The sequence below is a fragment of the Mytilus edulis genome, chromosome 1 (assembly GCF_963676685.1).
Source record: "Mytilus edulis chromosome 1, xbMytEdul2.2, whole genome shotgun sequence".
Taxonomy (NCBI): Eukaryota; Metazoa; Mollusca; class Bivalvia; order Mytilida; family Mytilidae; genus Mytilus; species Mytilus edulis.
The window spans coordinates 111317343-111340375 of NC_092344.1; the positions used below are offsets into that span (position 1 = coordinate 111317343).

Below are 23033 nucleotides of genomic sequence, written 5' to 3' on the forward strand. Positions count from 1 at the left end.
TATATAGCATTAAATGTTTTAAGGATGTCATATTATCATAATTCAAAATTGAATTTGTGTTGTTTATAGTTTATATCTGAGATACTGAAATTTCAGTGACAGTCAAAAAGTAGCTAATATGAATAAAAAGATGTGGTATGTTTGCCAATGAGACAACTTTCCACAAGAGACCAACATGACTCAGAAATTAACAAATATAGGTCACCGTACGGTCTTCAACAATGAACAAAGCCCATACCGCATAATCAGCTATACACTTTTCAAAGTTATCCCTTGTTCATCATAACTTTTAAGTTGTGATATCATCCATGAAAAATGATCGAAGTGACATGAAAACTGTAGCCACTAATTTCTCGTCAAACGGTTTTCTACTTCGTTATGGCATAATAGGGTATGTTCTAGAATTAAATCAGCAGTGGCTTCCCGGGGGCAGAAATAGCACATATAACCACCTACAATAAAATAATTTAAACAATATTAACTATATTTACTATTTACTTAAGGATAAATTATTTTTTGTTACTGTCTTAATCAGAAATCTGATGTAAGGTGACACATGCGTGTCGCCTGACAATTATTGTCATGTATCATAATTTCCATCGCTCATTCACATATTTTGTGGCATACCTAGTTTAATAAATTTCTGTATATTAACAAAGTTCGTGTTTTCCCATTTCCAAATTTCTTGAAGCTTGTTCACCCTTCCAATTTTATAATATACTAGAATGTAGCTGTTTTCATAAGAACAAATAATTATATATGCATAAAAAGAAATGTCATAAGATGTTGGGACGTTTCGTAAATAATTCATCGCCATAATTTCATAATATGCTATCAGATATACGTTTTTAGTGTCAATATCAATAAAACAGTTTCCAGTTACGATTATCTTTTTTATTTTTAAATACCATAATTACGATTATCTTTTTTCCGAGTTACGATTATCATCCCGAATTTTTCAACGGCTATTTTCAAAGCGCTTAGACAATTCCAGTGCACCGTTACGATTCAAATATGATGAAATGGTATAGATAAACCTTGCAGCTGAGTAACTATTGACAAAAACATGCTACAATTAAGAAAAATGAGTGTAAAGATTTTACCTATATCTACCGTCGCCATATTGATATAATCGTAATTGCAGTTACGATTATCTCTTTAATACCAGTGATACAGGTGCTTCATATGAAGAATCAAAAGAACCTAGCATTATTTACAGATACAACATATAGTTTATTATGCCTCCTATTTTGACTTGTATTTAGAAATTGACAATGATGGTCAGTTTAAAACAAAACATGCTGACAAAATAGATGATTTCTGCCAGTGTTGTTTTTTGGTAGCCACATTCCAGCAGTGTCTTATTAAGGAGTGTACACCTCATAGTTAAGACGATAATCCAAAGGTTGTGTTTCCTTTTATTGATTGCCTTGATAGAAAGTTTCTATTTACTGCATGCTATCGAGTTCAGAGTTTCAAGTGGTGAAGTTGAAGTCTTCCCTTTCTTAATCAGTTTACCCTCCCGAAGCACTAAGAAACTCATTTGCTTTTGGTGGGGTTCGTGTTGTACAGTCTGTAGTTTTCTTTGACTTGAAGACTGATGTTTGTCATTAAGTCACTGTGGAAACAACCACTGGTTAATTTTCTAATGCATGAAATTACAACTAAATTCGATATTTCACACAATTCCTATTTTCCCCCCATTTTGGTTTTTAGATAATCAATTTTAGTTCATTCTAGATACCACCGTACATCTCAGCTAATGGTGTTGCATTTTGGTGTCCCCAAGTATGATAGTAATTTAGAGAGTTAAACTACTTAAAGCATTAACATATTATCTTTAAGCTCAATTTTCCTTTCAAAATTGCTAATGTCACTTTTCCTTTTGTGGACTTTGTTCTATAATATTATGATAAATTGTATCAATATATAAAATTCGTCTAAATATCAGTCGTACAATATTAGATCTGTAAAGGAGTAGGTAGGTTCAGTAAGACCCCTTTTTGACCCCAAAATATAGCAGTTTTACAAACTTGTTAAAATGTAAACTTTTAGTTATTTATTGGAAAGTAGAATGCTTCTGCTACATAAATATGGGCTGTTTTTAACAATACAATGCAGATTTATCAGGTACTAACATCCTCAAGTCATGTTGAATTACTAAAATCTTCACAATTTTACTATTTTAGTTAAATTTTAGACGGTTTTCGTCTTAAATGGAAGTGGCCACATTTGTGTTCATTCTTAATATTGACATGCAAGTTGTATTTGATGATAATACATAACATATATAAAGGTTGAGGATGAACACGGATGGCCACTTTCATTTTTGACAAAAAACCATCTGAAAAGTGATTTTTTTTTGCATATTTGATAGATTTTTCATATTTAGGCTTGATTCAGAGCGTTTTTAATGAGTAAATCAGTTAAAATCTTTCACAAAAACTAATTAAATCAACTGAAATAGACACTTAAGTGTCCAAAATCTTTCGTCAGATGAACCTGAAATTTGAAGCCAAAATCGGCTTTATCAGACCTACTCCTTTGAAGAAGTAGATTTTTTGTTCTTCCATGATCGGGATTGGATCTTGTGCTACTGAGATATAGTGGCATCAAATTGCCCTGTACTATGCCCTACGTGCTAGACCACTCGACCACCTAGGCTCTACTATATATATATTTTTCAAACTGCCTATCCAGATTTAAATGCTTACTCATACATCACATTCTATTGAGGAAACCTTTTAGGGTATCACCAGCCCAGTAGTCAACACTTCGGTGTTGACATGAATATCAATAATGTGGTCATTTTTTTTTTATAAATTTCCTGTTAACAAAAGTTTAATTTTTTCGAAAAACTAAGGATTTTTTTATTCCAGGCATAGATTTCCTTAGCCGTATTTGGCACAACTTTTTGGAATTTTGGATCCTCAATGCTCTTCAACTTTGTAATTGTTTGGCTTTATAAATATTTTGATATGAGCGTCACTGATGAGTCTTATGTAGACGAAACGCGCGTCTGGCGTACTAAATTATAATCCTGGTACCTTTGATAACTATTTACACCACTGGGTCGATGCCACTGCTGGTGGACGTTTGGTCCCGAGGGTATCACCAGCTCAGTAGTCAACACTTTGGTGTTGACATGAATATCAATAATGTGGTCATTTTTTTTCATAAATTTCCTGTTAACAAAAGTTTAAATTTTTCGAAAAACTAAGGATTTTCTTATTCCAGGCATAGATTTCCTTAGCCGTATTTGGCACAACTTTTTGGAATTTTGGATCCTCAATGCTCTTCAACTTTGTAATTGTTTGGCTTTATAAATATTTTGATATGAGCGTCACTGATGAGTCTTATGTAGACGAAACGTGTGTCAAGCGTACTAAATAATCCTGGTACCTTTGATAACTAATTAGGCTGTTTCAAAAATGTTTTTGAAGGAAAAGCTTTTGCTCCTACTTGAATTAAAAGAAATTAAGACAATACAAAGAATTTTGTCATAATTTTTGCTCAGATATCTAAGTTTTTTAAGGTAAAAACAATGAATATACAATTAAGACTATTTTCTTCTGGGAATGAAGAAAAGGAAATAAATGACATTATGATTCCAAATGTGAATGAGAGGTATTTTTAAAGTTATTGAGGCCTTAGTATGTAGGGCCTAGTTTATACCTGTTTGGTAATTGCTGTACTTTAAATTTATCATTTATTTTTTTACACCATTAGGTGTATTATACAGATAATATATATGGAAGAATATGACGAAACAAGTGAAACTGTGAGCTACTGCTCACTGATCACCCAAACACTTGATGGTAAACAGGAAGTTGTTGAGTGATGAATCTGAAACACATCACATGGCATAGCTGACTTATAAACCCTGAAACCAAATTTCAGAAATCCTTGTATTAATGTAGCTCCTGAGAAAAATGTGACGAACATTTTTCAACTTAGATGTCATTTATACAATGATGCAAGTGTTCACTAAAGAGGAAGTTGATAAGTGAAAACCAATCACACGGTATAGCTGACTCATATAAACCCTGAAACAAAATTCAAGAAATCTTTGTAATGTAGTTCCTGAGAAAAAAGAGATGAAATTTTTTCATGGGATGGATGGATGGACAGACAGAGGTAAAACAGTGTAGTGAGTGTACCCAACTTTTTTTAAGTGGTGGTATAAAAACAATGAAATAAATATTTAATAAATATGTATTCGAACAAATTTATTTTCTGTTCCTTCGGTTTTTGACATTGGCAGTAGCATAGAAATGAGTCCCAATCTTCGTTTCCTTGGCATCCCTTTCTAGTTTTCTTCTCTGGAATTAAATAAAAAAAACATTTTTAGTATTGAACATAATATACTTTTTCAACTACTATGAGAGTAAACCGATTGGTGCTGATGGCGTATTCGTAGATATTGTCCTGCTGATTGTATTTACTTTTTCAAGTTTGTATGTACATTAGTATTCATTAAACCATCAAGAATACAGGCAAACAAGATTGTGTCCACAGAACACAGATGCCCCATCCCACTATAATTTTTTTCTATGTTCAGTGGACCGTGAAAATGGGGTAAAATCTCTAATTTGACATTAAAATTAGAAAGATCATATCATAGGGAACATGTGTATCAAGTTTCAAGTTGATTGGACTTTAAATTCATCAAAAACTACCTTGAGAAAAAACTTAAATCTGAAGCAGGACAGGTGGACAGACTGACGAACAGACGGACAAACGCACATTCCAGAAAACATAATGCCCATAAATGGGGCATAAAAACTAAGGATGTCAAAAGATCTGAAATTTAATTCTCAGATACTCAGTCATGATACTCGAATGAATCTTAAACGTCTATCGAAAAGTTTAGATTTTAGGTGGGATGCAGTGTTTTTGTTATTACCTTTCATAAACATATTAATGAAAGACAAACTTACTACAATCATAGCTTGCTCCTCTGTTTTTTTTGTGTCAATTAAACAATGAATTACCGACCTCATTTTCTACAAATATCCTATCATAATAGCAATTATTGTTTGTGTACATGTTCATGAACCACATTCCAATAAAATCAAAAATATTTGCATATAAAATCCGACAAAGTAGACAATATATGTATCGTCTGTTCCTGCATGAGGAGTTGGTATTTTTTATAATATGACTTGTTCGTTAATTTGTCAACAACAATATTGGACTTCACTTGTTCTTTTCGGTGCTGCTCAGTTGTTTACTGTGTTTTGATTTTTTGCACTATCATTTGTCTGATTCCCTTTTTTTTTTAGCCATGACGTTGTCAGTTTATTTTCGACTTTTGGGTTTGAATGTCACTGTCGTACTTTAGCCTATCTCTAAATAGTGTATTAAACAACTATTGTTAAGTGTCAAAAACAGAGTAATTAAATTAATTTAAATGTATATCTCATACCAATCATGTTTACAAAGTCTTGATTAACAAACAAAGTTATTATTAGTTTTTATGAGTTAATTATTAATCCATGAAAGCATATTGATCTGTGTACAAACACTGTTAAAAATGTCTCTAATGAGTTGCGTAGGGCTCACCGCAGGTCACTTTGATTTTGTTCTTGTTAAGAAATATGATCTGGTCAACAATATCAGATGAAAGACTGTTTGACTTTTTTTGTTTGTTACAAGTAGTGCACATGAAAACATTCTCTCGGAAGGAAAAGACGTTGATGGTACTACTATAACAAAAATTATCCTCATAAACATATTGATGTTGCTAATTAATTTTATTTTGTATTACGAAAGGGATATTTCAACAGAACTAAAGTGAGTGGAAATGTGAAGAGAACTATAAGATGTATAAAAGGCAAACGACTATCCGAGTACTAAAACTGTACTCAAAAACTCGACCTTCCAAGCGAGTACCTGAGTACTCGTGTACTGGTTGCCATCCCTAATAACCAATAAACACAATAAAATGGTAAAAATCATCTTTAAAGGGAAAAAACTCCAATAACAAGTTGACTGAAAATTTCAGCAATGATGGCTTATTTGTAGATCTTTTCTTGCTGATGCTTTCTTGGTATTCAAATTTTCCATCCATCTTTTATATCTTTTTTAATTTAATAGGCAATATACTAAAAATAAAAATGTATGAAACAAATGATGTTGTTTAGCTCACCTGTTTACTGGTTAACTTCCGTTGAGGTACAGGGTCTTCAGGTATGATGTTTTTAGGTCTCTTGGGAGGATTACTAACAACATCAACACAAGTCACAGATGGACTGTCCTCTACAGTATAAACACAACTTCCATCTGTAACAGTCAACAAATGACACAACATTATATGAAGTATTTCATATCATTTCTGCCATAGCTTTATCTATTAACATTCTGAAAATATTTTCTTAGTTTTCATAAATAAAGCACTTACAAAACATCAGTTTCTGCAAAGGGATTTTAATGTAATTTTAATTCACCAACATTTCTCAAGCATGAAATGTGTCAGTGTGATCCAAAGTACTTCTTAACAAGACTGTAGTGCTGAAATATTTATGACATAAAATCCCAGGTTGCTCAGAAATGGACCTAAACCCAAAAGTACAAACAGGAATGTGTTTATATATAGAAAGGTCAGACAAGAGGTAAATTTACATATCTTAGCTGTATTCATGATTTAACCATAAAAACTAATCATAATGTATTATAAAATTGTAGAGCGTAAATTTCTGAAAATCTCACTGAAATGCAATGCAATGATTAACAAACAAATGAACTTCAAATACCGAAAATATCATCACTTTCTATGAGAATTACATACCTGTAGGATTAGCAATATCTTTCTTTTTCTTTGCAGGGGTTAAGTCTTCTACAACAAAGCTACCACTTGTTGTTGTCTTAAACTGTCTTTTACGACTTGGTGTATATTTATCAATATTTCTTAAATTGTCTGTTTCTTCCTTTTCTATTGATGAGGCCACTGTTACTTCTTTGCTTTCTTTTTTAACAACTTTTTGTTTATCTGAGCCTGTATATTTTATCTTTTTTGCTTTAGATTTATTGTCTGATTTGTTTTTTCCTTTTTTATCACGTTTAATGTTTTTTGAGTCAATAACACGTCTAGACGATTTAGTTGTTTTGTCTATATCAGTACTGCTATCACATTCAACCATACTAGCTTCACTTTGAGTGTTACTACATTCCTCTTTTACTTCAACATCAGTTTCCATCTTGAGGCTGTTATTTGAATCCTCTAACTCTTCCCCTTCATCACCAGATTCATCAACACTTTCATCCTCATCTGACATAGCTTCCATGTCTGATGCATCCTGGTCCTTTTCTTCGTCCAGACTTTTTACATCGTTTCCAGAAAACTCGGGTTCAACTCTTATTTTACTGAATTTCTGAGCTACTTGAGGTAACTTCTTCTCTTTCTTGTCAGTGGTAGCAGAACTCTGTTCACCTTTTTCTACTTTCTGTTCACCTTTCTCTACTTTATTATCAAAATCTTCTCCCTGAGAAATGAACCAATGCACAAGTTTATAAAACATCTTAAGATGATACTTAACATTTTTTAAAATATTTTCATCAACTAATAAAGAAATCTAAATATATCTGCAATATAAGATTTACACAAATATTTGTGGCCGTCACCACATCATTAACATCCATACATTCTCTCATTCTGCATTAGGCAAGAAAAAAATAACATAACCATAAGCAGGTACAGATGCTTTCTGTTGTCTTTATAGATACTTTGGAATATATACACAATAATTCAAAATGGATAGTGACTGGCTGCCAATAAATTTATGTATCCAATGTATATTCAGATTGCTCAAATAGCACTGTTGTTAGATATTTATTACATAGTGTATCTTACCTCAGTACCAGGTGGTTTAACAAAGTAGGGTATTTTGCCTCTCTGGAAATCATTTAGAACCATCTTAGCTACTGTAGATATATCTGGTTCACCTCCCTATAAAAATATATAACATTTATAAAATTAAACACATCAAAATGATTAAAACCAACTTCATGTGGTATTTATATTTCCTTACCATATGGTTTCTGAATCTCAGATATACTTTGGTCTATCATTTACTACTTGAGAACTGATGCTAAATAAAATAAAAGAAGAAAATGTAGATTGAACACAGATGCTTGTTAAATGCTGCAAATTCAGCAATTTCTTTATTCATAAAGGGACATCAGTCAGAACTGTGAAAGTGACACCAAACAAATTCAAACTTGTTCTGTGTTTGGTTAAAATAAGCATTATGTATAACTTATGTAACAATTAGCTTAGGCAAAGTAAAGTTAGAGTGTAGAAAAAGCAAATTCAGCAATCTTTTTTTTTATAAAGGGACATAACTCGAGAATGGCTTCCAAATTGAAACTTTATCTGCTTTTGGTGGTAATAAGAATTTCATATAAGTTTCATAAAAATTGGATAATTTATCTTAGAGAAAGGAAACTAATTTCCTGACTTACAGACTAACCTACAGATGGAAAAGGGTACACACTAAAGCCCCCTTTGCCTAGCAGCATGGAATAACATTTTTTATGTAAATGAAATTAATTAATTCTGCACCAAGCATGAAATTATAGTTAAAACCAAACCAAACCAAATACCAAAACTAAACAACTAAAATTCTTACACTGTTTTTTAACATGAATTTAGAATAAGAAATATTTTGGTCTTTTAATCTCTTACAATCTCTATTCTAAAAACTCTTCAAAATTTTAGAATAGTTAGTTTTTAAAAATAATTACATCCATAATATACGATAAGGCTATACAAAAACTATAAAATTGAGAATGGAACTATGGAATGTGTCAAAGAGACAAAAACCCAATCAAAGAGTCGAAAACAGCCAAAGGCCACCGATGGGTCTTCCACACATTGAAAATATCCCAACTTGGAGGCATGCTTTAACCCTCCCCCTATACCTCTAGCCAATAAAGAAAAAACAAAAACACAGCAATACGCACAGTAAAACTCAGTCAAAAAGAAGTCTGAGTATGATGTCCGAATAGGTAAAAAAAGAAACTACGCAAAATGACAATGATACTAAATTAACAAAAGAATACTAGCAGTTACTGACATGCCAGCTCCAGACCTCAATTAAACTGATTGAAAGATTATGTCTTCATCATATGAAAATCAAGCACAATCCCTTTAGTTAGGGGTTGAGTATCATACCATCATCAAACATGAGAAGAACTTATTTTCTCGTTTGAATTGTTTTACATTGTCTTATCAGGGCCTTTTATAGCTGACTATGCGGTATGGGCTTTGCTCATTGTTGAAGGCCGTACGGTGACCTATAGTTGTTAATGTCTGTGTCATTTTGGTCTCTTGTGGACAGTTGTCTCATTGGCATTCATACCACATCTTCTTTTATATATATTACTTCATACATGAGAAGAACTTAACTCATATCATGCCAATAACTGGTTTTTGAATGAAAGTATTTTTTTCCAATGCAGAGACCATATGAGTGAATCAATATTAAAACCAAAATATGCCATCTTTAACAACCTGACAACAGTATGGTAACTTTATCTCTTCTTAATAAGTATGTTAAAGGTTTGGTTAGCCTTTGAGGATAGTGCCGTCATTTTTGTGCTTTGTAAAGAATATTACCATAAAAGATATACACTACCTTGAGAAGCCTGCCAGATTTGCGACAAATCTGTTCTAAGAAATCTTCATGGCTATCCCAACTGATAAGACTGTATGTTGTCTTTATGTAATCTGTTTTCACTCTTTTCAGCATGGCCTCAATGTAATCTTCTGGGGTTTTTACATTCTCTATTCTTACCTAAAAATATATTGAATACAGCTGTAGGGTACAAACATTTCATTCCATGAGGGAAATTAATGATTTTTGAAAACTTGACATTATAATGTTTTTTTTTTTTTTTAATTCAAACATTATGCATTTTTTTTTTAATTAAACTTTTTTTTTATAATTGTTGATTATTTTTCAGTATGTTTATACAATGTTACTGTAATGTTGGTACTTACAACTCCTTTAAGAACAAATTCTGTTGGTGTTTCAGCAGTAGGGTATACTACCCCAGGACAATCTACCAAATATATCCTTCTCATCAATGCCACATATTGCCATACCTGTCATATCAAAATATATATTAATAGTATGCTACCATAGCTGTCTATAGAAATAAAAAAACGTAAACAATGTATAGGATTTCAAAATTTAAAAGAAAATTTAGAGGTTTTAAATAGTATCCTTAATCAAAATCCGGATTTTAAGTGATCATTATAAAGTTAGAGTGCTAGATAACTATACCATTAGGGGATCCAGGGAGGGGGTTCCGGGGGTTGGAACCCCCCTTTTTTTGGCCGATCAATGCATTCGAATTGGAACATATAGCTGGAACCCCCCCCTTTTCTCTGGTTTGGGAACCCCCCTTTTTAAAATGGCTGGATCCGCCCCTGTATACTGCTCTATATTATAATAATGATAATAAACTAACCTTTGTTTCACCAGCTAGAGGTGCTACTTTACAAACTTTCTTTGCTTTCAGAGTATTTATAATGGAACTTTTTCCAACATTAGGATATCCAATGAATCCTACACTGATTTGTTTCTTGTCAGAGTGCAACTAAAAAAGATAAAAGATTAAAACATGAAGTCTTATCATAAAAGGAAGGTGATCCAGAACAAAATGCAAAATCAGTGAGTTAGTAAGTCATGATTATCAACTAATGAACAAATAATCAGATTAACATCTGCACACATAACAAAAATTAAGCTGAACGACTGTTAAATTTCAAAATAACAGATTAACAGTATGATCTAACAAAGGGCATTTCGTAGCACTATGTGCTAGCCACTTAGTGGCAAGGGCATGAAAATGGTAACCTGTCATTTTTCTCTCTATAAAAGATTAGTTCATTATTTAATAATGGTTTCATTAATGATTATGATATGTTGCAATACCTATATATATGTTTACACTTTATAGTAACAGGGGCATAAGAATGGTAATTTATCATTTTTTTCTTTTCTTTCAAAGATTAGTACATTATTTAATCATGATTATGTTGTCTAATGTCAACATACATTTTTTTATGCTATATAGTAAACAACGATTTAAAAAAAACCAAAGATCAAGCTCTGTTTATGCATTTAACTAACCTTTGCAAATTGTCTCAGTAGAGTAATCATAGCTCCTTTACCAAATGGGTTTGTAATACTAGCATGGAAAGCCATTGTTGGATGTTCAGCAGATAGTATAGCTACCCACTTTTGCTGAAAAAAATAATTAAATATGTTCTTTAACAGGCTCTTAGAAAGTGTTTGCAAATTGAAGTCTAAAAATTTCCATCTATTTACACTGTTTGGCAAAATAGTGAAATATATTTTTTCTAATTTGAGAAACTAAATTTTGCTTTTTGTGTGTTTTACTGTGCATGGACTGACTTGGTGTCATGGATGGATAACCTGTATCTTTCTTTTCGATTAAATATGTGAAAATCTTGTTCTATCTTGTTTATAGAAATAAATAAAATCAACAGTAATTAACTTTTCCCATTTCCATAGAGCTAGAAATAAATTTATTGTTGTCTATACCATTAAAATTGGAACTTGTGTTGGTTTATGCATTGCCTAGGTCACACATTCAAGGATTTGATGCTGGATTAGCTACAGATAAAATATGGCATTAGTGGCAATCTGTATTAGTCCAAAGATTTCCGTATTGTAGCTGTTGTCATATGGAGTACTTGTATATCCTTGACAATTTTTGAACATGTGCAAATTTGACCACAGATCAAAGAACCCTTGAAAACCGTACTAAATTGTATAAGAACTTAGAAGTCCATTTTGGTCCCTATCAAAACCGTATTAACCCTTACTAATTCATAGGCCTGAATGATTACTACGGTTAGTTCTGGAGAACTACATACTAGTTCAGTTACACCACGTATTCGTAAAGGATACAATACAATCTGTTTCAAGTTTGTCACTGAACGGCACGATTTCATTACGTTGCAATATGGATAGATAGGGATCAGCCAGGGTAGGACAGTCTGTTACTGTCTACTGCGTTACAACACGACAAGATATGGAATATTACTGTCCAGGACAAACTGACATAAGGATTCTTTAAAAATTTCTCTCTATTTATAGGGTCCAACGTATTCTGTTTCTTGCTGTTGAGGAAAACAACATTATCCAACATGAATGATCAACAACTGCTTCTTATATTATATGGCTGGAATAGGATATTGACATGGCACAAAATTCCAGGGCAGTAGTCCAGCTTCTTGAGGGCAGACAGAGGTGACCGGAGTCAGAGTAGATAGTGGACAAGGGATGGACTACCTATCCATGGTCAGTATGAGTCCCTCATTACTGAATTTTGTGTGGAAAATACAGTCACATTCAAGAACTTTGTAAGAATAGTACCTAATAATCAAGAATTGCTGCATGTCATTGGTCCCAGGATAACGAAGAACAACACATGGTACAGATGTGAGACCAATAAATGATTTATTTAACAAAACAAAACAAAAATCTATAATTCACTGCCATAAAGAAATGATAAATTACAAGCTTCAGTATAGAAATGATGAACGGCTTTTATAAAACGTGGCAGTTCGTACTATTCCTTTTCAGACCTTTCTCAACCAAACTTACCCTTTCTTATACCTTAGCAAACCACTGTTTATCCACAGTACATATGCCTCGACACGTGTTGTTGTGTACTTAACCGTATCTCACTGTAAGAAACTGTATCACTCATGTCGCCAAATGACCCTTTTCCTTGATAATCAGTGGTAGAAACATCAAAACCCGTAGTCAAACCATTGTGTGTACGTATCGGACTAAGGAAACTGCATTTAGACTACATTTCTGGGATCATCTGTGAGCTTTAACCTGTAAAGGATGCGGGAGTTGATCCATGAATGTGTTACCTAGGCAAATTGCAAATTGTTGATTTTAATAAGACATTTTTCTGTAATTTATGTGGCATTATAATATGTGTGCTATATAAAATCATGTTGCAATAATTACTTACTGTAACCCAAACAGGAATAAGATCCACTTTATTGAGGACAAACATTAGATGTTTATGTGGTTTTTCTTTCTTCATGTATCTTTCTACCTGGTAACACCTGGTTCCCATTGGATCTCTGGCATCTAACACCTGTACCACAACATCTGATGAATCTATTACCTGATGGAAACAAAAATTAATTTACGAGGATTTTTTCCATTATCAAATCAGGAAATTCAGCATGTTGGTTCATATAAATAAAAGAATATGTGGTGTATACATCAACACTTGTACTGATTATCAGGCCATTGAACACATTGCCAAAACAAGTAAAACTGTGAGCTAATGCTCAAGAACGATACAGTGGCTTTGATAAATTTGGTATACAGGAAGTTGGTGAGCTGTGAATTTGAATTTTATATGGTATAGCAAGTTTACATGAAGCCTGACAACAAACTTTTGAAGCTCTTATATGCAATTTCATATAAAAATTTTATCCATGGCCATTATGTGGAGGAATAAATATATAACCGGTAAACTAAGGTTAGAGAACAGAAACCAATTTCAGTATGTATGAAACTTACAGACAAACAAGGGTAAAACTTATTGCCCCCTTTGCCTAGCAGCATTAAAATAAACTGCAACTATTTAGTAACTGTACCATAGTTTTACTAAGTTATATCAGAGAGATTTATAGAAAAATATTGATAAAGTCAAGGAATTTATCCAACAACAAATAAAAAATTCCTACCTTGTACAACTCATTCCATACTCTCTTTGACTGTCCAGCTCTAAATATTACTTCTATATTTTCCTTTCTAAATTCTGGTTCACCTCGTTCCAAATCCTGGTCTTTTTCAACATCATATTTCTCACTTGATTCTGTTGCTTTATTCACTAACGACTACAATCATTTAGTTTTTAAAATAATTTTACTTATAACTCTGATGAGATAGTTTACAAATGTCGTCAAAAAACAATTCATCTTACAAAATTGTTTGGAAGCAGAAATTTACAATTTTTTATTTCAAATAATCTACAGCGATATTATGTGAAGACTTGTCAGTTTAAAAGCTTATTTTTACTTGAATGCCTTTCAAAAGTGTTAGGGTACATACTATCCACTTTAAACTGATCAATTATGGTATTAAGAAATTAGTTATTTGAATGTTTAAATTTTTTTCTTCATTATCAGAAATGATTTTAATTGATTCTTCTGACAAACTCGGAAATCAAACTGTCATGACTGTATAACTGTATAGTTTACAATTTTCATGTATAATTGTTCTCTGTAATTTTTAACAGTGAGCAGAGCTGCATTTCACAATAATAATATGGACTAACAAATTTTCAAAGCCAATTTTTATTCCTACATGACTAAAAATGTACTAAACCATAAATTTTAGAGCATACTATGAATAACTGAATAAATTTCTTTAGTCTCGTCAATTCAATATAAAACTCTTCATAAAGTATATATTCTATGCTAATTACAGAGTATTATGTTATTAACATTGCAACTACTAAAAATTACTTTCATTACTAACCGTTAAGTCATCTATTTTTATATTTGGCCTTTTCCTTTGTGCCTTTTTACCAAATGTTGTTTCAAAGGATTCAGTGTCTAAAAGATGTACCCTGGCATGCTGAAAGAGATTGATTAAAGATACAGAAATGCTTTTCTTGCCCCCCAAACACTTTTTTTTACATTTCAATGGCAAACTAAAGCAACCAAAATGAACAGCAGGAAAAAACAAAGTGTTTGCCAAAGTTAGTTTGACCAGCATATAAAATATATGGCCTTGTGGTTTGTCAGATGGTTTGCTTACCATTTAACAAATGCATAATTTGATTGATATGGGAATGATTTTGCTCTACAGGGTCTGAAAGACTGTACTGTAAATATCTGCACTAAAAAAAAGAATAAGATTTAAACATTTGTTAAATATAAGGACATATTTTCTATAAAGTGATATACATATTAGAATTGAAAACTGTGGAAGTAGATAATTACAAAAAAAGTACATGGTATAGCCTATTTAGAAAATCTTGCTGGAAAGATTCAAGGACCTGGGTTAAAAATGTAAAAAAAAACAAGAATGTGTCCCTAGTACACGGTTGCTCCATCTGCACTATCATTTTCTATGTTCAGTGGACCATGAAAATGGGCTAAAATTTATAATTTGGCATTAAAATTAGAAAGATCATATCATAAGGAACATGTGTACTTAGTTTCAAGTTGGTCAAGCGGGACAGACAGACAGACCAGAAAACATAATGCCAATAAATGGGGCATAAAAATAATTACACAAATAAGTAGCCACTTTCCCCCTGCCCATCCACCCAACATAACCAAACTGGATGCTGTTTAGGACCTCCTCTAACCCAGCCATATTAAAGGTACTACAACATTTGATTTCATTTGAAGTCTTATATCAATTCTTCACCCAATTTAAAGACTGCGTTATTCCTTTACTTGATATTTAATTTTCAGTTTAAACATATTTTTTTTTTTAAATTGGCTGAAACCTAATATGAGATTTAAAGAAACAAGTATGTGTTTTGTTGATATAGTATACACAGTAATTAGATATTATACATACTTTAGCAGTTTCATTTAGTAAAGTAATAGGTAATTTGGTCTGCTTCATTACAACTTTATATGGATCATTTTTCACTTTAGCCATTTCCTCCTGGAAATTCTGTAATGCTGTCTGTGTGATTACTCTTGTATTACCTGTAAAGATATATACTCACACTGTAAAGTTGACAAGTCTTTTGAAATTTATTACCCAGCACTTATTCCAAATACGGACTTAATGTAATAAGCATACATGTAATGTAGTTTTCAATAAGAAAAATTACCTTCAGTCAAACAAGTTTTTTTGTGTATTAAGAAATTTATAATTACAGCTTTGAGGTTTCATTTAAACTACAGTAAGAAGTGGTTAAGAATTTACGATTATATACCAGAATTCTTCTGCTGTTAAACAAAAAAAAAATTTAAATGCCATCTTAAGATATAAGAAGATGTGGTATGAGTGCCAATGAGGCAACTCTCCATCCTAATCAAACTTTTTAAAAGTAAAACGTTATACATGTAGGTCAAAGTACGGTCTCCATACTCATTTAAAAAAATACAATAAAGTATAATTGAAGTACTTCAACATTTTCCATATTCCTACAGTTGCAATGATTTTCCTTGTTCAAATATTTTACAGTTGCTCGACCACATAATGAACAATAGTTTCCATTTTAATGTAACCACAACTTCATGGTGAACCCCCTTTAACCAAAACTTTATCCTGATACAGATAAATGGACCCAGACTGTAAAACATAATGATTGATAGGTTGGTGTTTGGAGCCTATTTCAGCTCTCTTGTGCTATTTGGTGGTAGTCAGTATTTAAACATAATGTCCCTCTACTATTGTTCTCATAGTTTGGCATAAAACAAAGTCAGACAGAACAAGACAAAGTCAGACAGAACAGGACAAAGTCAGACAGAACAGGACAAAGTCAGACAGAACAAGACAAAGTCAGACAGAACAGGACAAAGTCAGACAGAACAAGACAAAGTCAGACAGAACAGGACAAAGTCAGATAGAACAAGACAAAGTCAGACAGAACAGGACAAAGTCAGATAGAACAAGACAAAGTCAGACAGAACAGGACAAAGTCAGACAGAACAGGACAAAGTCAGACAGAACAGGACAAAGTCAGACAGAACAGGACAAAGTCAGACAGAACAAGACAAAGTCAGACAGAACAGGACAAAGTCAGACAGAACAGGACAAAGTCAGACAGAACAGGACAAAGTCAGACAGAACAGGACAAAGTCAGACAGAACAGGACAAAGTCAGACAGAACAAGACAAAGTCAGACAGAACAGGACAAAGTCAGATAGAACAAGACAAAGTCAGACAGAACAGGACAAAGTCAGACAGAACAAGACAAAAGACATCATAAATGTTTGGATCTATGTGTTGTTTGTTGCTATCTCAATGATATTCGATATGTATATTTATCCTGATTTAGAGTAATTTCTCGCAATTTGATTGGCTGATATTGTCCTAATAAATTTCAGTACAATTTTTTATTACGTCAATAGAAATTATCTCCCTTATTTATTACGTCAATTGGGATTATCTCCCTTATACCATTGACCTAATAAAAAAAATTAGTTGCTTCATAGTCCTAATATTTTAATTTTTCACAGTTTTAGATTAAATATATAAAATATATTTAGTTGATATTGTCCTTATATTGAATTTAAATATAATAATATGTAATATAACAAAATCAGGATAAATTCATTACACAGTGTTCAATTGTCCTAATACGAAATTTATCGGGTCAATAAAATTCATATCGAGTTTGGCTTCGCCTCACCCGATATGAATTTTATTGACCCGATAAATTCTCGTATTAGGACAATTACACACTGTGTAACTAATAATATCTTTATTATCTTAATATAACATTGAATTTAAGATATATTCAGTAAACATTCAGTCATCTCTGAGTGACTATATATCCTGACATGATATGACTTATTTTGTTAAATGAATCTGATTTCTTACCAAACCATTTTCTATTAGGTTCTACCCTAGCAACAGATCCTGAGGGCAACCAGGACTGGAATGGGGCCGCCTTTATTATTTCTCCCGACCTGTTTCTGTAAAAAAAATTAAAAAGACAAGTTCAAATACAGTTTTTAAATAAAATAATTAGATTCCTTGAGTACCTACAAAGGACTCACTGATTAATATCATCAATTTCACCTACTTCTGTACTCAAAAGGAAGTTGATACAATTTCAGGGAAGATAATCTTTAACATGATAATTAAAGTTAAAGTCCCTTTTTTACTGGTTTTGTTTATGATGATGTTTGAATACACAGTGTTGAAACAGGACTTCAAAACAACATTTTAAAATTGTAAAGAAGTACACATTGAATCAGATAAAAAAGCAATTTTGGACCTCACTTTTCTCTATGGCAAGCACAGTAGAATATGTTGCTTAAAGAGTTTATCTTGATGTACAACATATCTCAATATAAAAAAGAAGATGTGGTATGATTGCCAATGAGACAACTATCCACAAAAGACCAAAATGACACAGACATTAACAACTATAGGTCACTGTACGGCCTTCAACAAAGAGCAAAGCCCATACCGCATAGTCAGCTATAATCAGGGTTTCCGCTGGCGGTCGCCATTTTCGCAATTTGCGAAAAAATAATAATGTTGGCGATTAAAATTCGTCATTGGCGAAAGAATTTGGCGAAAGAAATACATATAACGATTTACTTTCAGCCATCTTGTTTATTTACTTTTTTCGGATTTCTCTGACTTTACCGATGAGACAACACTCGGAATTCACCTTGAACTGGTTAAGATTTTGACAGAAAATCAATAATCAGCTGATTGCATTTATACATGTAGCTATCGAGATCAAAGGACTAATTAATAAAGGTGTTGATTGTATGATATGACAAAATGATATGGTTAAATGGCTTCTGTCACATGTTACAAAAGGGATGTATTAACCACTTTGCGACGCACGTGTTTGAAGCAAAATGTTCACGCTTCCTCTCCTTTTAATGATAGTCCAGAAAAGAAAACTCTTGTTAGGACGAAAAATGTGCAAAAGCAAGAAAGGTTTCTGATTTAAAACTTTATCATTTAACTTGCATATAGATAAGTGATTTGAGTGGGTACTTTATTTAAAAGTCGTTTCAGTGACACACGTTTCAAGCATATAGTTTTACTTATAATTTAAGATGGTCTAGAATAGAAAACTGTCGTTATGAAGAAAAATATATATTCAAAAGGTTGGCATGAGAGTAACCCTTCAATATAATGACTACACCTTTCACGAGGGATCATTTTCAAGTGATAAAATGATTTGTTTTGTTGTAAATACGACTTCTTATTTAGGGGGGGCTGGAATTTTTTTTTTTAAAGAAAAATATATATTTGTGTTTCTTGGCGAAAAAAATAATACAGTGGCGAAAAATATATTGTTTTGGCGAAAGAAGTGGCGAAAAAAATAATTGACCCAGGGGAAACCCTGGCTATAATACATGTAGGCCCTAAATTCACAATTACATCTTCTTTTTTTGCAAGATAGTAATAGGCATCTGCTATACTTTTGTATTTTATAAATATTGCTTTCTGTAAACAACTGTTTGCCTTTAGCTTACCTTTTAGCTTTGAAGTTCTTGTACATTTTAAGCCGTTTGATTGTAGACCGGTCTCGCATGTTTGTGCCTCCTCCATCTTTTATTTTAGGACGATCTGAATAATGCAAAAAAATCATAACATTGCTTTTAATAGCACTCACAGTAGTCTAAAGTAAATCAGATTTTTTTTCTGAAAAAATGAATTGTAGGAAAGATCACCGAAAAAACTTAATAAAATAACTTTTCCAACATCACAAAGATTTGGACTCGCAATACACTAACTAAACTATGATTAAAAAAATATTCAAAATAAAACAACTTATGTGTGAACGTGAAAGTTAGTGAGCATGAAAGTAGGCAACATGGTTGGCACATACATGATTTTAGACAAACAGAACTTGCTTCCAATTTTCAACATGTTCAACAGAATACACCTTATCGTAGTCCGAGATTACTCTGACGTCCAACGGCTGTTTTGCCAGACAAGCTGGGGCCGTGGGACGTCAGAGCTCGTCCCACAGGGCTCACACTACTTCAGAGTTATAGGGAGAAGTGACTTCTCTTTTTGAAACTGATAGGGAGAAGTGGTGAATTTGAAAGAGAAGTGCTCATTCGCGCTGTGCACTACAATGTTTGGATTTTACAATAGTATAAAGGGCCATATGTAAATAATGTTCTATTTATGTTGTTCAATTCATATGAGTAAAAAAATACAATTAAAGTAACATTTGAAATTAAAAGTTGTTTAAGTTTTACTAAGGTTCTTGTGAGAAATTAAACTACCAACTAAATATCTAGCACTAAAAAAAAAATTTATTTTAAAAAATGTAAAGAAATTATAATATATCAATTACAATTTAATTAAAAATTATCTTGTGTATGAAATTCAGTGTTTCTCATAAAAAAAATATAAAAGTTATTAAGCTGGGCCATAATATATTGATATTAGTATAATAGTCTCAGAGTTCAGCAACTTTAATCAATAGTTTGAAACAATCCATAAAAAATATAGGGAATTATATACACCAATCAATTAGATGTAACCAAAAGTCTCTTAATGCGTGTGGAATGCATAATTTTCCCCTTTGGGATCAATATTCTTCTGTCAGCTGTTCCATCCGTGCGTCCGTAGTAATTATTGTAAAAGTACGGATTTCGGTCATAGCTGGTCCGGTTCAGATCTGTAGTTTAGAAATCGGTCAATGGCGGATGAATGCAAGAAAATTTACAAAAATAAACGATGTTTGACAAGTTTTTTGGAAAGGAACATGACGGTTTTAATGCAATAAATGGATTAAACATTTACTGGAGGCAACTTTTGTCACGTTTAAATTAAGTAACAAACTTATTTTGCCGCCGAAATTTAGGTTGATGTACGTTTTCGAGTAACAAGCACCGGAACTTGCAGAGATGAACGAAGTGATAAAAAGTTGTATTTTATCAAAAAACCTGCTACACACTGCGAAGACAATGCTTCAACCTCTTTTCTAAAGATAATGAATCGTTTATGTCTGAATTTCTTTAATTATCAGTAAAAAATTGATGTTTCATCAACTTGGTAAAAATTGAAAATGTCCGATGACGGAAGCGACTGAAAGCGACTATCGTCAAGAACAGGGCGACTTGTTTTCGCTTTTGGGGGTCGGGGAAAGCGAAGTGACGGTCGGGAAGGCGACTTCTTCGCCCAAGTCGCCTGGTAGCCTGAGCCCTGGTCCCATATCAAAAAGTGGATATTTGCCAACCCAAAATAGATGCGCTGCTCCGTCGCTTCAGGTGCCGATTGAGGGCCTTTGAATTATATAAATCGGGCATCAATCTGTTCATTTTTCATTTATGTAAGTTTCACCGACCTGCCAACCTTTATTTTCACATATTTTAACAATTTTCACAGAGACCCATCGATTTCTGCATTTTGACTTTCATTTTCTAAGATTATCACGTGACCACAAGAAAACAGTGCAAATGACCATAATGTAACACCTCGTTCATTTACGATGCAAGTTATCTAAATGTCTGAGAGCTTCCGATTGTTATCGTGGTGGGAACTAAATGCTTAATACCGATCTCCTGTAAAGGAGGTGAAAAATCGTGGTTGGCTTCTAAATGTTAAACATCAATCACCAAAAAGGAGGTGAAAAAATATAAATATTTGCATATTTGAGTCTCGAGGCCACGGGTGCTATAAACAGTTTCGTATAAAAAACTATGAGTTATTCCCCAACTAAAAATAGACATGGAGAGAAGTCCCTTTTTATCAACATAATTGGTGAAAAAGTATCATGTTTTTTGTATTTGGTTGTGAAGATATGTTAATTAACTTCAATTAAAACAGGTTGAATGATTAAAATAATTTAAAAAATTAGATTAAATATTCATGTTTTAAGGGGAGACAACACTGTAAACAGTTTGTTTTTTTGGCAGTGAAAATTCAAAACTTGTTTGCAGCCACTGTAGCTTTTTTCGGAGCAGGCGAACGTACCCTGAAGCATGAATTTTTTGAAAGACCAGGTAAATATCTATGAAATTCATACAACTTTGATTATGAAAAATGTGCAGGTATCATGTCTTCAGGGGTGTGCACATGACCTGATTTCAGGTTTTTTAAGCTTAAATTAGGCAATGTTTTTCCCAGTTTCTCTGGATAAAACTTTTTTATACTATTAAAAGTACACGTTTTTTTAATTCCATTATAAACTAGAGAACATTCTGATTCCAGTGATATCTAGTTTTATACAGGTATCTTTATTAATCAGTCCACCACTAAGGGTCACTTATACATGGTCCCTCAAAATATGACGTCATAGAAAAAAACTGTTGATTGCACCCCACTAACTCTCTCGTTACTTGACGTCCATTTGAAAGTGAAAGTTAAAATGCAGAAATCGATGGGTCTCTGTGAAAACTGTTAAAATATGGAAAAATAAAGGTTTGCAGGTAGGTGAAACTTACATAAATGAAGAGATAAATGAAAAATGAACAGATTGATGCCCGATTTATATAATTCCAAGGCCCTCAATCGGCACCAGAAGCGACGAAGGAGCGCATCTCTTTTGGGTGGGCAAATATCCACTTTTTGATATGGGACGAGCTCTGACGTTCCACGGCCCCAGCTTGTCTGGCAAAACAGCCGTTGGACGTCAGAGTAATCTCGGACTGACCTTATCGCTAATCCAGGCTGACCCAGCCACTTGAACTTTTGACGCATACAACAATCACTTTTCCATTGTGGCGTCAGATATTTTGTTTTATGACGTCAAAATTTTATGGGAACCTGTGTGATATTCAGTAATGGCGGACAAATAGCGATAAGGTGTATTTAAAATATGCTGGAATTCACATTTCCAAAAATAGTTTAGTCTTTGACCCCACACATAGGTTACTCCTGTCATACAGTGATATTGTATTATTTCGTATGAAAAAGAGTAGAAAATATTAAAAAAGAAAACATAGGTTAATATACATGATATATTATACAATATTTACTAAAAAAAAAGGGGGGTTCGGCCCCTGAAGAACTGTAATCAAACTATCAAACTCTTATTCACCTGGGTTCAAACTATGTTTTGCTTTGTTGATGCCATCCCTCTTAGTCGGCTTCATTCCAGGTTTTCCCATTTTAATTCTATCCAAATGAAGGAACACTAGAAAAAGATAAACGTGCAATTACCGGAAGTCAATACCACATGGATTCCTCTTTTAAAGTGATGATATTCGTGTATAAAATATCCTTACAATAACAGTGTAGTCTAATAGTAGTCTGTTTAAAGTTATTATTTAACGAATAAATGAATTCAGATTTATTAATTATATTCTCTTATATAGGCAAATACGATGTTAGAAC

At 32.7% G+C, this 23033-nt stretch overlaps 1 protein-coding gene across 1 annotated transcript; it reads right to left on the bottom strand.

The window, feature by feature from the left end:
• Positions 1–4203: 4203 nt before the first annotated feature.
• On the bottom strand, positions 4204–22898 carry LOC139518254 (uncharacterized). The gene is made up of 15 exons (XM_071309898.1): positions 22738–22898; positions 19214–19307; positions 17589–17683; positions 15609–15742; positions 14553–14651; positions 13757–13909; positions 13027–13185; positions 11142–11255; positions 10477–10605; positions 10004–10108; positions 9639–9797; positions 7853–7948; positions 6791–7484; positions 6152–6285; positions 4204–4322 (listed from the first exon to the last, which is right to left on the bottom strand). The coding sequence occupies exons 1-15, from the start codon at positions 22805–22807 to the stop codon at positions 4230–4232; spliced, it is 2328 nt and encodes a 775-aa protein (XP_071165999.1). The 5' UTR covers positions 22808–22898; the 3' UTR covers positions 4204–4229.
• Between the last annotated feature and the right edge of the window lie 135 nt (positions 22899–23033).

What these genes read in the sequence shown, in the direction of transcription:
- LOC139518254 (XM_071309898.1), bottom strand. Translation starts at nt 22,807, where the DNA reads ATGGGAAAACCTGGAATGAAGCCGACTAAGAGGGATGGCATCAACAAA. An exon ending in TATGGAATGAGTTGTACAAG is followed by an intron (nt 13,186 to 13,756) that starts GTAGGAATTTTT and finishes TGTTTCCATCAG; the next exon opens with GTAATAGATTCATCAGATGT. An exon ending in GGAAGTTAACCAGTAAACAG is followed by an intron (nt 4,323 to 6,151) that starts GTGAGCTAAACA and finishes ATTTAATTCCAG; the next exon opens with AGAAGAAAACTAGAAAGGGA.